The sequence below is a fragment of the Talpa europaea genome (assembly GCF_964194135.1).
Source record: "Talpa europaea genome assembly, chromosome: 14".
NCBI lineage: Eukaryota > Metazoa > Chordata > Mammalia > Eulipotyphla > Talpidae > Talpa > Talpa europaea.
The window spans coordinates 91,765,289-91,780,802 of record NC_140082.1 but is presented as its reverse complement, the minus strand read 5'-3'; the positions used below and the strand labels follow the sequence as shown (position 1 = coordinate 91,780,802).

The 15,514-nt window shown below is 63.0% G+C and overlaps 1 protein-coding gene across 1 annotated transcript; it reads right to left on the bottom strand.

The window, feature by feature from the left end:
* Positions 1-718: 718 nt before the first annotated feature.
* FSD2 (fibronectin type III and SPRY domain containing 2) lies at positions 719-12,113 on the bottom strand (the record flags this gene model as incomplete). The annotated part of the gene is made up of 12 exons (XM_084253661.1): positions 10,938-12,113; positions 10,671-10,766; positions 9,954-10,184; positions 9,619-9,641; positions 8,694-8,815; positions 7,558-7,713; positions 5,835-5,969; positions 5,146-5,296; positions 4,253-4,390; positions 3,221-3,346; positions 2,611-2,787; positions 719-971 (listed from the first exon to the last, which is right to left on the bottom strand). The coding sequence occupies exons 1-12, from the start codon at positions 11,523-11,525 to the stop codon at positions 719-721; spliced, it is 2,196 nt and encodes a 731-aa protein (XP_084109787.1). The 5' UTR covers positions 11,526-12,113.
* Between the last annotated feature and the right edge of the window lie 3,401 nt (positions 12,114-15,514).

Below are 15,514 nucleotides of genomic sequence, written 5' to 3'. Positions count from 1 at the left end.
TTTTTGACAGATTTATCGGCAGGTTGCAGGGGGACATGGCCTTGAGGTAAATCCTGCCACTTGTTGAAATTTAGTTTCAGCAGGTTGTCTGTGGTGTTTTAAGGAATGGGAATATTTTATTAAAAAAAATAACAAAAACTTTTGTTTGATTCCGTCCTAGATTTATTTTTTCCTGAAGATGAGAAATGTATTCAAACAAAGGTTCTTTATGCTGAGAAACCGGATACTTGAGGTTGGTCACCTGCCTTGTTTAAGTGGGTTTTAAACGTCAGAGCTAAGTCTAGACAGCCTTTTTTGGTCAAATAAAATTTTATTGAAATCTCACAGGTGCCAGGTCTTTGTCCGTGTCCGTGTTCCCAGTGAGGCCTGTTGGAGCCCTGCCTTCCCTCACGTTTGCCTGGTCTCTCCGGCCTGTCCCACCTGGGGGGCTTTTTCCGTTACTGATGACATTTTTTTAAACATACATTTTTTGTTTATATCTTGAGCCATCTCTGTGCTGACATGGGTGATTCCTTACTTTGGGGTAGTGACCCAGCTTGGCAGGGCAGTTGTGTGCGTGTGTGTGTGCACGTGCGTGCATGAAGCTATGAGGCTGTTGAGGTGAGTTACTCAGGAACCCCAACCACTGTTTATACCAATAGGCAGGGCGGAGACAGGCGCTGGGCCGCGCTCCTCCTGTTGGACGTGCTCAGGCTGCGGACGAGGCCAGGGTCAGCGGTCAGTAGAAAGCCACGTGCTTCGGCGTGGGAATGCCGTTCTGTATTGTTAGACGTCCGGGCTTTTCCAAAGAAAAACAGGGATGCACACATTGGGGGAGCTGACAGCTGAATGTGTAGAGGTGCTGAGAAATGTCCACATTGAAAAATGACAGCTTGGAATTGTCATAGTCTAGGAGAACGCCGAGCTTCCTGGGGGCCACCGTTACTCTTATGTCTGGGCTCATCTTGTCGTGTAGGAATTCATACTTGTGCCTAAGAGTCAACGGTGACACAACAGCTTTAGGAACTGCCGCTGTTTACAGGATGTTTCCTACTCGACCGCGTTACTCAGTCACTGCCAAAGTGACCGGCCACGTCTAACATGATAAACCTCTTTTCTAAACCTTGTCTAAGAAACGCATTTTGCACTTCGTCAGCGTCGGCGCTTGCGGGCTAGATGTGTAAATCCTTTGTCGCAAGGAGCTTTGAAGCGGAACCTCAGCCTTGCAATAAAATGAGCCCGTTTGTTACGCTCAGGGCCCGGTTCTTACACTTGCCCACACGGCCGTCCCGGCCCACAGCCCCTGCGCGCCTTCACCTGAGCCGGCTCTGGCCCCGGGGCTCCTGAGTGCGACCTGCAGACTGTGAGGAGCTTAGGGCCAGTGTGCGGCCCCAGGACTGGGGTGCCCACCTGGAGCGCCAGCCGGAGACGTGGGTGGCCTGGAGGCCGGTGTCTGACCCGGGTTTTTATCTCAGAAGCTGAGACGGTCCTTGCCCTCCCTCCCCTCCTACGAGAGCCTAAGACGGAACCACAGGGTACCGTCACCTGCCGCCCTTCCCTCGCCCTCCACTGACCACTCCCCCGCTGACCAGCCGCCTCCCATTCCACGCACCCCAGCGCTTCCCTTGTGATGCGGCACGGGCCCAGCAGGCCCCGAGAGCGCCGGCAGCAAGCAGCGCCCCCGGGCCCACGCAGGAGGGGCCCTCATGCACACCACAGCCCCAGGAGTCCCGTAACCCTGTAAAGACCCGCTCTCCGCATTTGGGGGGCACCTCAGCCTGCAGGGAGTCGTCCCTTACGGACCTCCAGTAAAGCCCGCATCAGCCCCGTGCTCCCGCCTCCCCTTCCTGACACCTTATGTCCCTCAGCTTTTCTCGGCCCCTTGCTCTTGCCCTTCCTGGAGAGGAGACTGGCTTTCAGTCTGACTTCAGACAAAACCTCCAAATGTGACGTTTGGCTCAGCGCACAGTGGTTTCCTGCGCTCCCCCGGCTCTGAGCTGGGGTGTCCAGGACAGTGTCTTAGAGGGAGCCAACCGCCCACCTTTGCCTGCTTGGAGGCTCGTGGGCCAGAAGACGGAGGGCGCTTGAGCAGGATGCAGCAAGCCCAAGGCCCGCACTACAAAGGGTGCGCGGCCATGGCCTCTAAGCAGGGTGCCGCCTGGGGGGGCCCCTGGGCTCCTGCTCCCCAGGAGAGCGGTGCCCCAGGAGCAAACCAGAGGGAGCCACAGCCACTAACCTTCCACCCACATCCACTTAAAGAGAAGAAATTGGGCCTCGGGGCACACGCCCCGTGTAATAAGAGGGCAGTGCCCATGAAATGGGAGCGGAGCCGCTTCGCTCCAGAGCAGGCGGCGGGGCCTGGACGCCAGCTGCAGCCGAGAGGGCCGGCCAGCTCAGCCTTTTAGAGGCGGGAAATCCCACCTGAGAGAAGGGAGGGGCAGTCCTCGGAAGAGGGAGGGGTTCGTGGGTGGCTCTAAGCGCCCCCTGAATTCCCGCTATTTTTGTCCAAGAGGGCGGTGCCCCCTGGCTCTTGCCCGCTCGGCACCTGAGGGGCAGGGGCCAAAGTCCCGGCACACCTGGACCCGCTCGTCCGACGGGCCGCGGGGCTGGCGGAGCCTCCGCCGGACTTACCCCGCCGAGGCCAGGGTGTGCCGCAGGCACCAGGACTGGGCGTTGGCCCCCAGGTCCTCCTGTCTGGGCGCGTCTGCCCAGGCCACGCCCACCGTGTAGTCCAGGCGCTCGTCCACCTCCACCTCCCAGTAGTGGCGCCCGCGGACGGGTGTCAGGTCCCCCAGGACAGCAACGCACCTGCGGGGGAGGCGGGGGCATGTGGGGGGGTCCAGGCGACTCACGCCAGCCGGGGTGGACAGGGCCATCCGCGGGCGGCCTGTAAGCCGGGACCCTTGTGCCACTGTCGGCAGGCTCCCGCCCGCCCTGCCATCCTGCTGTGGAACTCCCGCCTGGGGCACCGGGCACCCTATCAGCTTTGCTCTGGGTAGGGGGGTTACAGCTGCGCGGTGTGGGGTGCCGGCCTTCTTGGTCTCCCCTGCCTGACCACCCCCCAGAGGCCACAACCAGTGTCTCCCGCCCACCAGGCACCCTGCCAGGCCCCTGAGCCCTCATCATTCCTGGGATTCTCTCCCCCTCTCAGGCTGCACCTGTCAGTCACCATCCAGTTGTACGCAACGGTGCATGGTTATTTGGGGGGAGGGTCACAGAATGTGGGCGCTTGATAAAGTACCTGGTGAAGCGGTTGTTGCTGGGGCTCGGCTCCCTTGCGGGGGGTCTCCTCTCTCGCACAACCGTCAGCCCATCCTCCGACACGCTCAGCCAGGGGTGGCAGGTGTGCGGGTTCAGGCGGAAGTGGCTGCCTGCAGGGGAGGGGGCCCGGCCCTCAGCACCCGCCCAGTGCTGTGGCCCCGGCCCCGGTGCCCGCGCCCACCTCAGGGAGGCCGGGCATGCCCTGGTGCCCAGCACTGAGCTGGCCAGTCTGCGCCCCCTCCGCTGAGCCCGCCATGCCCCTGAGAAGCCGGAACTGCTGCTTCCGCTCTAGGGGAGGACGCCGAGGCACTGGCGGCCAGAAAATCAGCCGGCAAAGTTAGATCAAATTCAGCCCTTGGCCCCTGATTCCCAAAGCTCAGTGCCCGCACCTGGAGGGGGGTTCCAAGAGCGCTCGAGGGGGCTCTTGGCCGTCAGCTCCACCAACCAGCAAGCCCAACACTCTGGGCGAGGATGGTGTGGGGGGAGGGGCCCAGTGCCCCACAGTGTGGGGTTCAGAACAACCCGCCACCCCTGCACCTCGGGACACTGAGCGGCTTGGCAGTGCCTGGACAGCAGCAGGTGGGGTGGCCCAGAGCTGCCTGTCGCTCAGGGCTGGCGTGAAGACTGGACAACCGAGCCCAGTGAGACAGGACAGGGCTGGGGACTGGGCACCCCTAGGGCCAGTAGTGCCCAGAGGAGGCTGGGCCCCAGCTCTTCCGGGCCCTGGGGCGGGAGGTGCTGGGCTTGACCCCAGTGATAGGGGTAGGAGCCAGGTCAGCCCCGGCAGTCTGTAAGTTCAGCCTGTGTCACAGAACAGGTGTGCAGGGTGATACCTGAGGGGCGTGGAGGAAACCAGGGTTCAGATACATGCTCGGCCCCCAAACTGCTCTATGCTCTGGGTCTCAGTACCCCCATCCGTGAGTGGAGCCCGTCGACCCCGATCTCCCCAGCCTTTCCCTGGTTTCTGTGGAGGCGGCGGCAGCTGGCTCTGCCCTGGGCTCGAGCGGTGCACAGACCTGTGGTGTGGACAGTGGCGGGCTGGCTCCTGGCACTGGCCCCCGCCGCGTTCACGGCTCGCACGTAGAGGGTGTAGCTCTGCCGGGGCTGCAGCTGCACCAGGGCCTCGCGGGCCGGGATCCCCACGACAGACCTGCGGGACGTGGGCTGCCGTCACCATCGCTGTGAGTCGGCCGTGGCAACAGGCCTGGCTCCCGCCTCCCTCCGAGCCGGGATTGGGCACCCACCCTGCGGCCCTGGGCGTCAGGTGCCCCTGAAGCGTCACCGCAAATCGCCAAAGAAGCAGCCCCCACCCCCGTGTGACCTCTCCAGCTCTTGCCACCAGGGCGCGCTTGAGCCTTCGGCTGCCATCACCAGGACCCAGCGGGCCCTGCACACTGAACGGGAATCTGTCTTGCTCTCCCTCTCCCGCTTCAGCTGCAGCCTGAGGGCTGTTCACTTCCTCCCGCGGGTGGAGGCTGCCCCCTCGCAGGCCCCGCCCACTCAGGTCTCCGTGTCCACTTGGTCCTGGGCAGCCTCTCGCCGCCGCCGCCAGGCTCCACTCAGTGCCCTCCCTCCCCCCGCAGCTCTGGGCACCTGATGCATTTGTCTTTGTCCATGTCCCACCTCGGCTGCCCGCACCGCAGGGCAGAGTCGCTGCCCAGTTCGCCTGCTCCAGGCACAGACCTGGCCCGCCAGGCGCTCAGTCTTGTTGCCTGAGTGATGGCGGCTCGTGGGCCACCCTCCCACCACGCGGCCTTCCCTCCAGTGTCGGCAGCGTCCTGGCCACTCGCACGAAGACCACACATGCCTTGAGGGGTCCCCCGGGTCATGGGTCCTGGCCTCCCCCGCAGACACTGCGCAGCCCTAGCAGTGGCCCCGGCACCCGGCCAGCGCCTGGACACTCACTCGGTCACACCCAAGGCCCCGGCCGTCTCCACCGGGGTCAGCTCCACCGTGTACGAGTCCACGGGGTTCGGGTCCCCCGGCTCCCAGGCGATCAGCGCAGCCTCCTCGCAGCTCCTCAGCGCTTCGCTTCTTATGATGGGGGGAGATGGTGCTGAGGGCGTGGGAGAAATAGGGGCGAGAGGAACATGCAGCCGTCCTGGGCAAGCTCCCAGCCGCACCAGACAGCTTGCACGCGCGGCCTAGGTGATGGTCTCTGGGGGTGGGGCCTTCGGGAGGTGATTAGGTTATGAGGCCGGAGGGGTCTCTTTGGAGACCCCAAAGAGCTCCCTTGCCCCGTCTGCCACGAGAGGACGCAGCCAACTGCCACCTGGGCCAGGCAGGCCTCACCGGGGCAGCGTCCCGGAGCCTCGCCTGGACCTGCGGCCTCCAGAACCGTGAGAATGAATTTCCGCTGCCCTGGGCCAGGCCCAGGCTCCGTCAGAGCAGCCGACGGCCCAAGCACCCAAGGCCCTTGGCGAGGCCCTGGAGGGGGGGGTGGCAGGTGCACGGGCACCATGACCAGAGCAAGTGGCCACGCCGGGCCCAGCGAGCGGGTGTGTCCGATGAAAGAGACTCCGGCGCGGCAGCCCTGCCCTGGGAGTGAGGCGGGACGGGGCGGCATGGGAGGAGGGCCGGGGAGGAGGCCGTACCTGTGGTGTACACCACACGCTCGCTGGCGGGGCTCCGGCCGGCCCTGTTCTGAGCCGTCACCCAGAACTCGTACTGGGTGTTGGGCTCCAGGTTGGTCACCGAGCAGTACGTTTCCTTGACGGTCAAGGTGAACTCTGAGAAGGGGTGACAGACTCAGGTCTAAAACGGGTCATAGGCCCCGAGCTCATTGCAACCCCGCCACCCAGATGACAAGACTCCCCACAAGCTCCCCAGCCGCCAGCCGTCTCTGCGCTGTGACAGCTGACCCTCCGTGCGAGGGCGTCTCTCCCCGGTCCCTGGGGGCTTGGCCGTGCGGCCCACTTCGGCCAGTGGGACAGCAGCAAACAGGACAGGGCGTGGGGTGCAGGGGCCAGGGCTCGTCCCCCGCCCCTGGGACGCTCTCCGACCAGCATGGTCACCCCATCCCTTCACCCCAGCACCCCTGTAAGGCCCTGGACTTGTGAGACCATCCCATGCCATGCCAGCCTGCACGAGCCAGCCTCACCAGAGCTGCCAGCCCAGAGAGTCCTGAGAAACAACGTGTGCGGTCATGTTAAGTCAATTTGTTGTGTACATATGTCTGTGTGTGTGCATGTCTGCATGTGTGAGTGTGCATGTGGATGTGTGTACGGGCCTGTGCACATGCATGTATGTGAGAGTGGGTGCACGCATGTGTGCATGTGCACGCATGGATGTCTGTGTGGACGCACATGTGTGTGGGTGTGTGCATGTGTGTGGGGCTGTTGTCACACAGCAAAGTCCACCTGGCGTCCCCAGGCCTCCCAAGCCTCTTGAAGGCAGTGATCCTCACGACCCTCCCTCCGGGAGCAGCTCCCTTATAACCAAGGGGTTCACTTAATAGTCTGCTCCATGGGGCGTGGGGCGAGCACGTACTCCTGGGACTCAGAGCACTGGCAAGTCAGGTCACCGCAATGGGAAATAAAGTAAAATCCCACATGGCTGGCCTGGCCACAAGCCGACACCGTGGCTCCTGCTGTGGACTCGTGACCAAAGTCTGGTTACTCATCTCTCACTTCCTCCAGAGCCCCTTCCCCCCTGTCGCGGGGCAGAACCCCTCACGAAGCCCCAGCACCATGGCCAGGCCAGGAGAGCAGAGCCTGGGCCTGGTGCAGCTGTGGCTCATGGGGCCCAGGGCAGCTCATTCCCCTGGGTCTCAGCTGCCTCGTCCACGGGGGCATCCACACGGCAGGCCCCGCTGGCCAGCCCTGATCCCAAGTTACTCCACAGCTCAGCTGGGCCCCTCCGCTGCCTGGGCCTCTCTCCCCAGCAGGGCAGAAGCTCTGCTATTACAGGGGTCAGCCCCCCAGTCACCCTGGGAGGGGGCTAGGCCAAGAGCTGCTGGTGGAGGAGGGGGCAACTCTCAGGAGTGGCTCAGTCTGGGGGTGTGGGCCTGGGCAGCAGCCTCCCAGGCTGCAGCAGCTCCCCCGACTCTGCTGGGGGCTGCAGACGACCCTCTGCTGCTCCTGGTGCTCTGAGATGCGCCAGCCTGCCCTCGCCTGCCAGCACAATCTCCAGCCCGCCTAGCGGAGGCAGAGCTCACCCGGCACCCCGACACGTCTGCTGCCCGGGCCGCATTCCAGACACCAGCAGCCCGTGCCCTCCCCGCCAGGCCAGCGGCCTCCAGCCCTTTCTGTGAGCTGACTGCCTGCAGCCCAGCCTCTGGGAGTCCCGCCCCGACCGCCCGGCGTGGGCCCAGCGCACCCGCCTGCTCGGGCCCCGGGGAGCCGTTGCGCGCGGGCCGGCAGCACAGCAGGTAGCTCTCCACGGTGTCGTCCGAGCACAGGCTCCAGCACACGCGGACCGAGGTGCCCGTCGCCGAGCTGGGGGCCTGCGGGTTGATGACGGGTGCGGAAGGAGCTGGAAGTGAGCGAGACAGGATGGAATGAGCAGCCTGCGTCGTCTGGGGCGGGAGCGGTCCCCGTGACAGGCCCCCCAGGGGCGTGGGCAGGGGCTCGGGCAGAGGAAGCGGGCGCCTGGACTGGACAGGACGGGAGGACAGCAGCAAGTCCCTGTCTGCCTGGGGAGAGGGGGAGGCGGCTGGGGCTGATGGAGTCTCCTCCGACGAGGGGGCCAGTCAGCCCACAGCACGGCTGCTCCCGCCCCCCCAGGGAACAGTGTGAAGGGGCCGTCAACGGGAGGCCCTGCTGCCCTCTCCCGCGTGGCCAGGGGTGCTCCTCACACCTGCTTCTCTAGTGTCCAGTTGGGTTTGTTCCCCATTGCCCCATGGCTAACGCTCCTGCACCCCCAGCCCCACACAGCCAGAAACACCTGGCTGCCGCGCGGCGCCTGGGGCGCCTCCCCAGGAACACTCTGGTTCCGTATTCTGAGGCCGCTCGGGCCAGGTGCGGGCACAGCCACCTGACAGCCCGTCAGCACAGCCCAGGTGCCCCCGCCACGCTGTGCACCCCACGGGGGTGTGGGTGGCGGACGAAGGCCGGCAAAGAAGCTTGAGCTAGAGCAGCCTCAGAACCGCCCACAGCGACATTTTCGGAGCCACCTCGAGCCAGGGTCGCCCTGAGTGCCCGTGAGCCCAAGCTACCCCCGGCAGACCCCGGGGCGGGCAGGCAGGGCCAGTGTGCGGCCGGCGGGGAGTGGGCCCGAAGCCCATCTCAGCCACGAGGCTGGGTGAGGAGCCAGCAGTTGGGCTCCCGGCCGGGGGGCTGTGTGGGGAAAAGCCCAGGGGACCCTGGAAAATGAGGTCTCCCTCTGCCCCCCGCCCGAGCCGCAGCTGGGCAGAAGGCACTCATCTCCAGCCCGGAGCTTTTTGGCCATCGATGGCTCTGACTCCCTGCCCAGGACGGGCGGGGCGCCCGGGGGCGCACAGGGAAGGCGGGCACCTGGGACGGCGTTGATGGAGCCCAGGAGCTGCTCCACGTCCGAGAAGTCCAGGGTCTGGTCCTCCAGGTCGGGCGGCTCGGAGATCTCCAGGTCTGTTTTCGTCTTCAGGAAATCCCCGAGTCTGTTGGCATAAACACACGCTGGCCAGGATACGGGGTGCGCTCCCCGGGCGGGCCACACGCTGGGCCTGCTAGCGGGAGGGCAGCGGCCTCTGCAGAGCTGCCGCTGCCGTCTGCCCCCGGCTGGGGAGAGGACAGGGTGGCCTCGTGGGGGGTCATCAGGCTTGGTGTGCGCTTTGAGGGGAGGACAAAGACTGAGGGTGTGGGGTTCGTGCTCCGACTCCAAATCCACCCCTGGGAAGACCCCTCAAGCTCCGCCCGGCCAGCCTGGCCCGAGACCCCTGGCCCTGGGCGGGGGTGGGACGTGTGCCCTCCTGTCCTGGCGGAGGGCTCGCAACTTGCTGACTCTGCTGCGGGGCCCCAGCGCCCTCCATCTAGGCCAGGTCTGTCTTTTGCCAAAACCCCGCCGAGCCACATGGATGCAGCTCCGGCATCTCCGCAGAGGCCCATAATGAAACCCCCACGGGGCTCTGCACGCGGGGACGGAGGGCAAGGCCTCTGCTGGCTGGACCGGGCGCGGCAGCAGCACCGCGCTCCTGTCTGAGCGCACGGCCGGGTGGCAGGGGGCACGCTTTGGGCCTGGGGTCCTCCTGGTGAAGCGAGGCTGGGGGCTAGGGCGGGGGCCCCCAGGGTGCCCTGGAATCTGTGCCGACGCGGCCCGGCGTCCTGGCCAGCACGCTGTCGCCGGTGCTGGGACACGGAGCAGGCTCAGGGCGGGGTCGGGGGGCACGACCCTCGCGGAGCTGAGCGTGCTTGGACGTCAGAGGAGAGGCACGGCACGGCACGCGCAGGACGCCAGCGTTACCTGTCAGCCATCGCCACCGCATCCTGCGGGGAAGGAGACGCGACTTCAATTCTGGAAACTAACCTCTTTTTCAAACTACATAATTACATAAACATCAAAACTCTTGGGAATTAGGGAAGAGAAGCAGCAGCGGTGCCCACACTGCCCGGGGGTGCCTGTTCCCAGCCGCGAGCCAGGGCCTGCCCGTGGGAGGGTCAGCGGTGGGCGCTGCATGGCCACCCCTGGCAGAGAGCCGAGCAGGGCGTGAGCCTCCCCGCTGTGCCCCTTCGGTGGAGTCAGGCAGGTGCTGGGGGGAGGCGCCACGCCCGGCGGGGAGGGACGGCGGCGTCGCTGACCTGGATGAAGTCCTCCTTCTCCTCGTGGCACATGTCCTCGATGGTCTCCATCAGCTCCTTGCACGTCTCCAGGCTCTCCCCGCAGCTCACCAGCTGCCCGTACAAGGCCCCCAGCTTCTCTCTCTTCTTCTCCCCTAGTGCGTGCACTTTTTCTTCGTATTTCTGGGCCAGGGTTTCCAAGATCTCGTTGTAATGCGACTCGAAGTTCTGTTCCTGTCTTCCAAAATTCTCCTGCGAGACGGCAGGCGGCGGCCCGTCGGCGCGTGGGCGGGACCCGGCTCTGCCCCCGCTGTCCGTCCCTCGGAGTTGTCTGACCAGCCCTCGCCAGGACACAGGGCTGGGCATGGGGCCGGCGGGCCAGGAGCCCCATCTGGGCACCACAACCTTGGCAAACCGCCCTTGTGCCCCCCGACCACCTGGGGTGAGGTCGGATGCAGTCAGCCTGGGAACCTTGGCCTCACCGGGAGCTGCATGGGGACCCGTCTCCTTCCCTGCTGTGGGGTCACAGGGCCTCACACCCACTGAGGGGAAGGTGGGGTGGGGTTGTGCTGCCCAGTGGACGAGAACACTGGGCGGGGCATGTGGCCTCCGGGTCCCTGGCAGGCAGGTCAGGGGTGCTGACTGACATCGCCCCGACAGCGTGGGTTCCTAAGGCGCCTGCCCCAGCCGCCCTGCGGGAGGCGCACACAGCAGACCGACCGGGGCCCAGGCGCTCACCTCCACGGTGATGAAGACCTCTTCCAGGTGGCTCGCGAAGTTCTCCATCTCGATAATCTGCTTTTCCAGTTTGCACATGTTTTTGTGGATCTCATCCTAGTAAACGGGATGGCAAGGGGGCGTTAATGCGACACCCTCTCTCTCTGTGGGAGGCATTTGGAGGGACCCCTCTGGTCTGCGTGCCAAGGTGCAAACGCAGCCTCAAGGGCGCGGAGCCCTCGACTCCCTGCACCCCGGCAGGGATGCTCCGGAGCCTGCTTTGCTCACCTTGGCGCTTTCCAGCGCCTCGCTGAGGGGGGCGACCTCGTGCTCCTGGTGCTCCTCAAAGCCCCCCTCCAGGGCGCACAGGGGGGCCCTGCAGGTGACGCAGAAGGCCCGGGCGGCCTCCTCCTCCCCCTCCTCCTCGGGGATGACGTAGCACTCGTACTCCTCGCTGGTGCGGCCGTGGGAGAACCGGTAGGCGTCCCGCCAGTCCTGGCGCTGGCCCGCGCCGCCCCAGCCGACCAAGCCTGGGTCCTCGGGCCCCGCGGCCTCCCCGCCAGGCCTCCAGCCCCGCTGCTCCCTGGCCGGCTCGCGCCTCTTCATGGAGTAAGGAGCATATTGTGAAACCTCTATTCTCGGCCTGGTCTCATCGACAGCCTCGTCCCCTAGCTCCTGGTCATCCTCGAGGCTGTAGAGACGGACCAGCTCCTCCACGTCCTCTTCCTGGTCTCCCTGGGCCGTGCGGGCCCCGTGTCTCTCCACCCGGGGGTTTTCTTCTGGGAAGATGGGCAGTCTGTCCTCAGAGTCATACAGATCCAGGGGGTAGTAAGGGAAGTCTCGGGGTGCGGGGGGTTCCCCGGCTCCCTCCTCCATGGTGCCGGGGCAGCACGTCTGCCCTCGGAGCTTCCTGGACAGTTAAGAGTGGACAGCCTGGGCCCTAGAACACAGACAGAGGAAAATGCTGTTTCTAGATCAGTGCAGTTGATGGTCATTATTGGCTCGACTCATTCATGTCATTTGAAAATCATCTGGGGGCCGACTTGGTGGTGCAGGGGTTAAGCGCCAGCACTATGAAGCCATGGGCAACCACCGCAGCACAAGTTTGATCCCTGGCCAGGGAGTACCCGCAGGGCGCAGCAGACCTCCCCTGACTCCCCGCTGCTCCCCTCAGCAGTGGATTTCAGTGGATCCACCTGTTCTGTTCCCCACTCTGTCTCTGGTGAGTCCTCTCAACCCCCACACCTCTGGCCTGTACCCCCAGCTCTTGTAATGCATAAATAAATAAATCTTTAAAAAAATAAAAATAAAAATCATCTGGGAACTTTAAACTCTGCAGAAAGGGTTCCTTTCTAGAGGCGGATGGCTTTCCTTAGCTTAAAAAAGAAGAGAAAATAAAGAAGACGTGTCAGTAGGTCTGACAAACAGGAGATCCCGCCTCAGGTTCCCCATCTGCAGGCATATTGGGAGGTTCTTTTTGGGTCTGAGAACACTCAAAATTTTTCCATATGAAGTAATGGTTATAGCGTTCTCAGACCCAAAACATAACTCACCAAATCCTACCAAATGGGCATGTTCTACTTTCAGATAGTGGGAAACCTGCACATTTGAAAAAAAAAAAAAAAGCCAAAAACTCAAAAAGCAAAATAACAGACAGTGCCTCAAGCAATTATTAGTAAATAAAGTGTATCAAAGAGCTGGGAAAAAATTTAAGATCCCAGGGCCTCCCTGGTGGTGCAGGGGGTTAAGCATTGCACTATGAAGCGGTCTGACCTCTGCAGCACAAGTTTGATTCCCGGCCGACTAGGGAGCTACCCACATGGCGCAGCAGACCTCTCCTGTCTCCCCACTGCTCCCCTCAGCCGTGGATTTCGTCAGTCTGCCTGTTCTGCTCCCCACTCTGTCTCTGGTGACTCCCCTCCCCCTCCCCCCACACCTCTGGCCTACACCCCAACTCTTGTATGCATAAATAAATACATCTTTTAAAAAAAATTAAGATCCCAGTCCACGAAAGAAAATACTTGGAAAGAGAACAAATGAACGAAACAGCACTTTGCCTTGCCAGTGAGCAAATATTTAAACATAACACGGATAGTCGGGTACCCAGAGCTGCCTCACCTGCTGCCCTGGGAAAAACCCCCCACCTCTCCGGAGCCCAATGCAGCAAGTGGGTCAGAAGCTTAAAAAAAGTGAACATGCTTTAACTTAGCAACCCTCTTCCAGGACCCTGGAGAAAGTTTCAATTCAGGGGTCAATATTTCTACATAAAATTTTTCCACCAGAAAAAAAAATTTAGAATAGCAAAAAAATTTGAAGAGGTCTAATTATTGCAAGAACGGTCAAGTAAAATGCGTCCGTGCACCTTAGAAAACAATGCTGCCTGTGAATAGGCTGGGGAAAGATGGTGTGACGTGAAGTAAAGAAAGAGAACCCTCACAGTCAAGGGCTGACGCCCCGGGCTGAGGAAGCGTGAAATCCAGAAGGAGGCTCCACGCAGCAGCAGAGGCTCGAGCGTGGTGGCTGCTCCTGGCTGAGCCTCTGCACCAGCCGGATGCTGGGCCACGTCCTCACTGCCCTGCCCACGCTGTTCCGCGTTTTGAGCCTGGTGGGCGCCTGGGGTCCACTCGTGTGCTGTGGTATTACGCTGCCGTGAACACGCGCAGCTTGTGTGTGGCGTGTTTCATTTCTCCTTGGTGTGCTCCAAGGAACGGAACTGTTTAACCCTCTGCGGGACCGCCCAGCTTTCTCCCGGTGGCGGGCGCCTGGCGCTCCTGGCAGCAGTGCGTGAGGGCCTGGGTCCTCCGGGTCTTGTTGACACTGGCTGTTGTCCATCCTTTTTTTTTTTTTAAAGATCTATTTATTTGTGCATACAAGACCTGGGGTACAGGCGGGTGAGAGGATTCACCACAGACAGTGGGGAGCAGAACAGGCAAACCGAGATCCACTGCTGAGGGGAGCAGAGGGGAGACAGGACGGGTCTGCTGCGCCCTGTGGGTCAGCTCCCTGGCTGGGGATCGAACTTGAATTTGTGGTACAGTAGTTGTGGAGAGCTTCATAGTGCTGACGCTTAACCCCTTGTGCCACCAGGGAGGTCCCCCATCCGTCTTTTTGATGAGCGCCACCCCAGCAGGTGTGGCTCTGATCTGCTCTGCCCTCCCTAAAGTGGGGCCACTGAGGGGTCTTCTGGGGCTGCTGTGGGGAGCTGTCCCTTGAAAGCAGTGGAAGAAGGAAGCCATTCCCAAAGCAGCATGGCCCCAAGTCCAGCACACACACGGGCAGTGAGGTCTCCGGGGCTGGGCAGACAGGGGAGCCCTAGTGATGGGGGCCCCTGGTGCCTCTAACTCAGTTTCCGAGTGTGAGCAGGCGGGCGAGTTCCTGGGTGGATAAAGCGCGCGCCGGCCATTCACGTAGTCAAGGAGGACCTGGGTCTGTCCCGGGGCGCGGCCAGCCCCCGGCTGGGACCCAACCCGGTTCCCACTGGCCCCGCCCACCTACAGCGCAGCAGGGCCTGCTAAAAATAACACATTTCCGAAGCTGCCCAAAGGGAGAGCGCCGTATCACGATTCATCACCAAGAGAGCGTCTTCCAGGCGGAAGCTGGAACATGAAACCACTTGAACGCAAGCAAGACTGGAGCATGGCAAGGGAGCACAGGGGAGACCAGACCCCCCAGTGTTGGCACTGGGCACAGACACAAGCTGGTGCATGGCCCAGCACCGAGGGAGCAATTCTGGGACTGCCCCTGGGGACACCCACCCCCCCAAACCCAGACTCTGCCAGGTTTTGTTTTTTGTTCTTTTTTCTATACAAGCACTGGGGTATAGTCAGAGGCGCGGGAGGGTGAGAGAATTCACCAGAAACAGAGCAGGAACACTACGGGCAGATGGACCAAGGACACTGCTGAGGGGAGCAGCGGGCGGCAGGAGAGGTCTGCGCGCCGTGTGGGGATCTCCCTGGCCGGCCGGGAATCGAACCCACACTGCAGAGGCTGCGGACAGCTCCACAGCGCTGCGCTCAACCCGCTGCACCACTGGGGAGGAGGCCCTCTGCCAGGTTCTTAATTGAAACAGAATTTGGGGGGAAAGGAATGTTAACAGCAAATTGTCATTTTATAACTGATGAAACAGGCTTAAAAAACGTGATAAAACACAGTCTACCTAGAACAGACATTCTCCGGCTCTCCTGGGCCATGGGCGAGGCTGTTTTCAGTATTTGAGTCAAAGCAGGGAGTGAGGAGGCGGGGCCCGCACGCCAGGTGAGAAGGGGTGGTCACCCCCCCAACAGTTCAGCCGGGTGATGGCGGCACTCCGGCTCCAAACCGGCCTGAAACGACCCTAAAGACTCCCCAGGGCCGGCCAGCCCCGCTGCCTCGCGGCTGTCACACCCGGGCCGGCACCCAAGCGCCGGGCCACGTCGAGCCCTGGCGGCGAAGGCGCCCGCCATTCCCACGGCTCACTGTCTACACATCCCCACCGACGGGCTCTCCCGCCCCGGCCACTCCTGGGGCCGCGGCCGCGGCCGGCCCGGCTTCTGAGCGCTCGGGCCACACCGCCGGAGCACGGCCGCCCGCACTTGCCTGCCGGCCTCGAGTCCAGCAAGTCCTCCCGCCACGGCGAGGTCCTGGCTTGCGGGGCCCGGCTGCTCTCCCTCCGGGTGACCTCTGTGCGCCCCGCTCCGGCCTCCTGTCCGCTTCCGCAGGGGCAGCGCAGCCCGCAGCCCGCGGTAACACGAGCCGCTTCTGCAAATAGCAGCGGCCCGCTGAGGGGCAGCCCAAATATAGCGCTGCCGCCAGCGCCGGCTGCCGAGTCCCAAGAGGTGACCGGCTGACCCCTGACAGGCTCCCCTTCGCTGTGGCGCCGCCCAGGG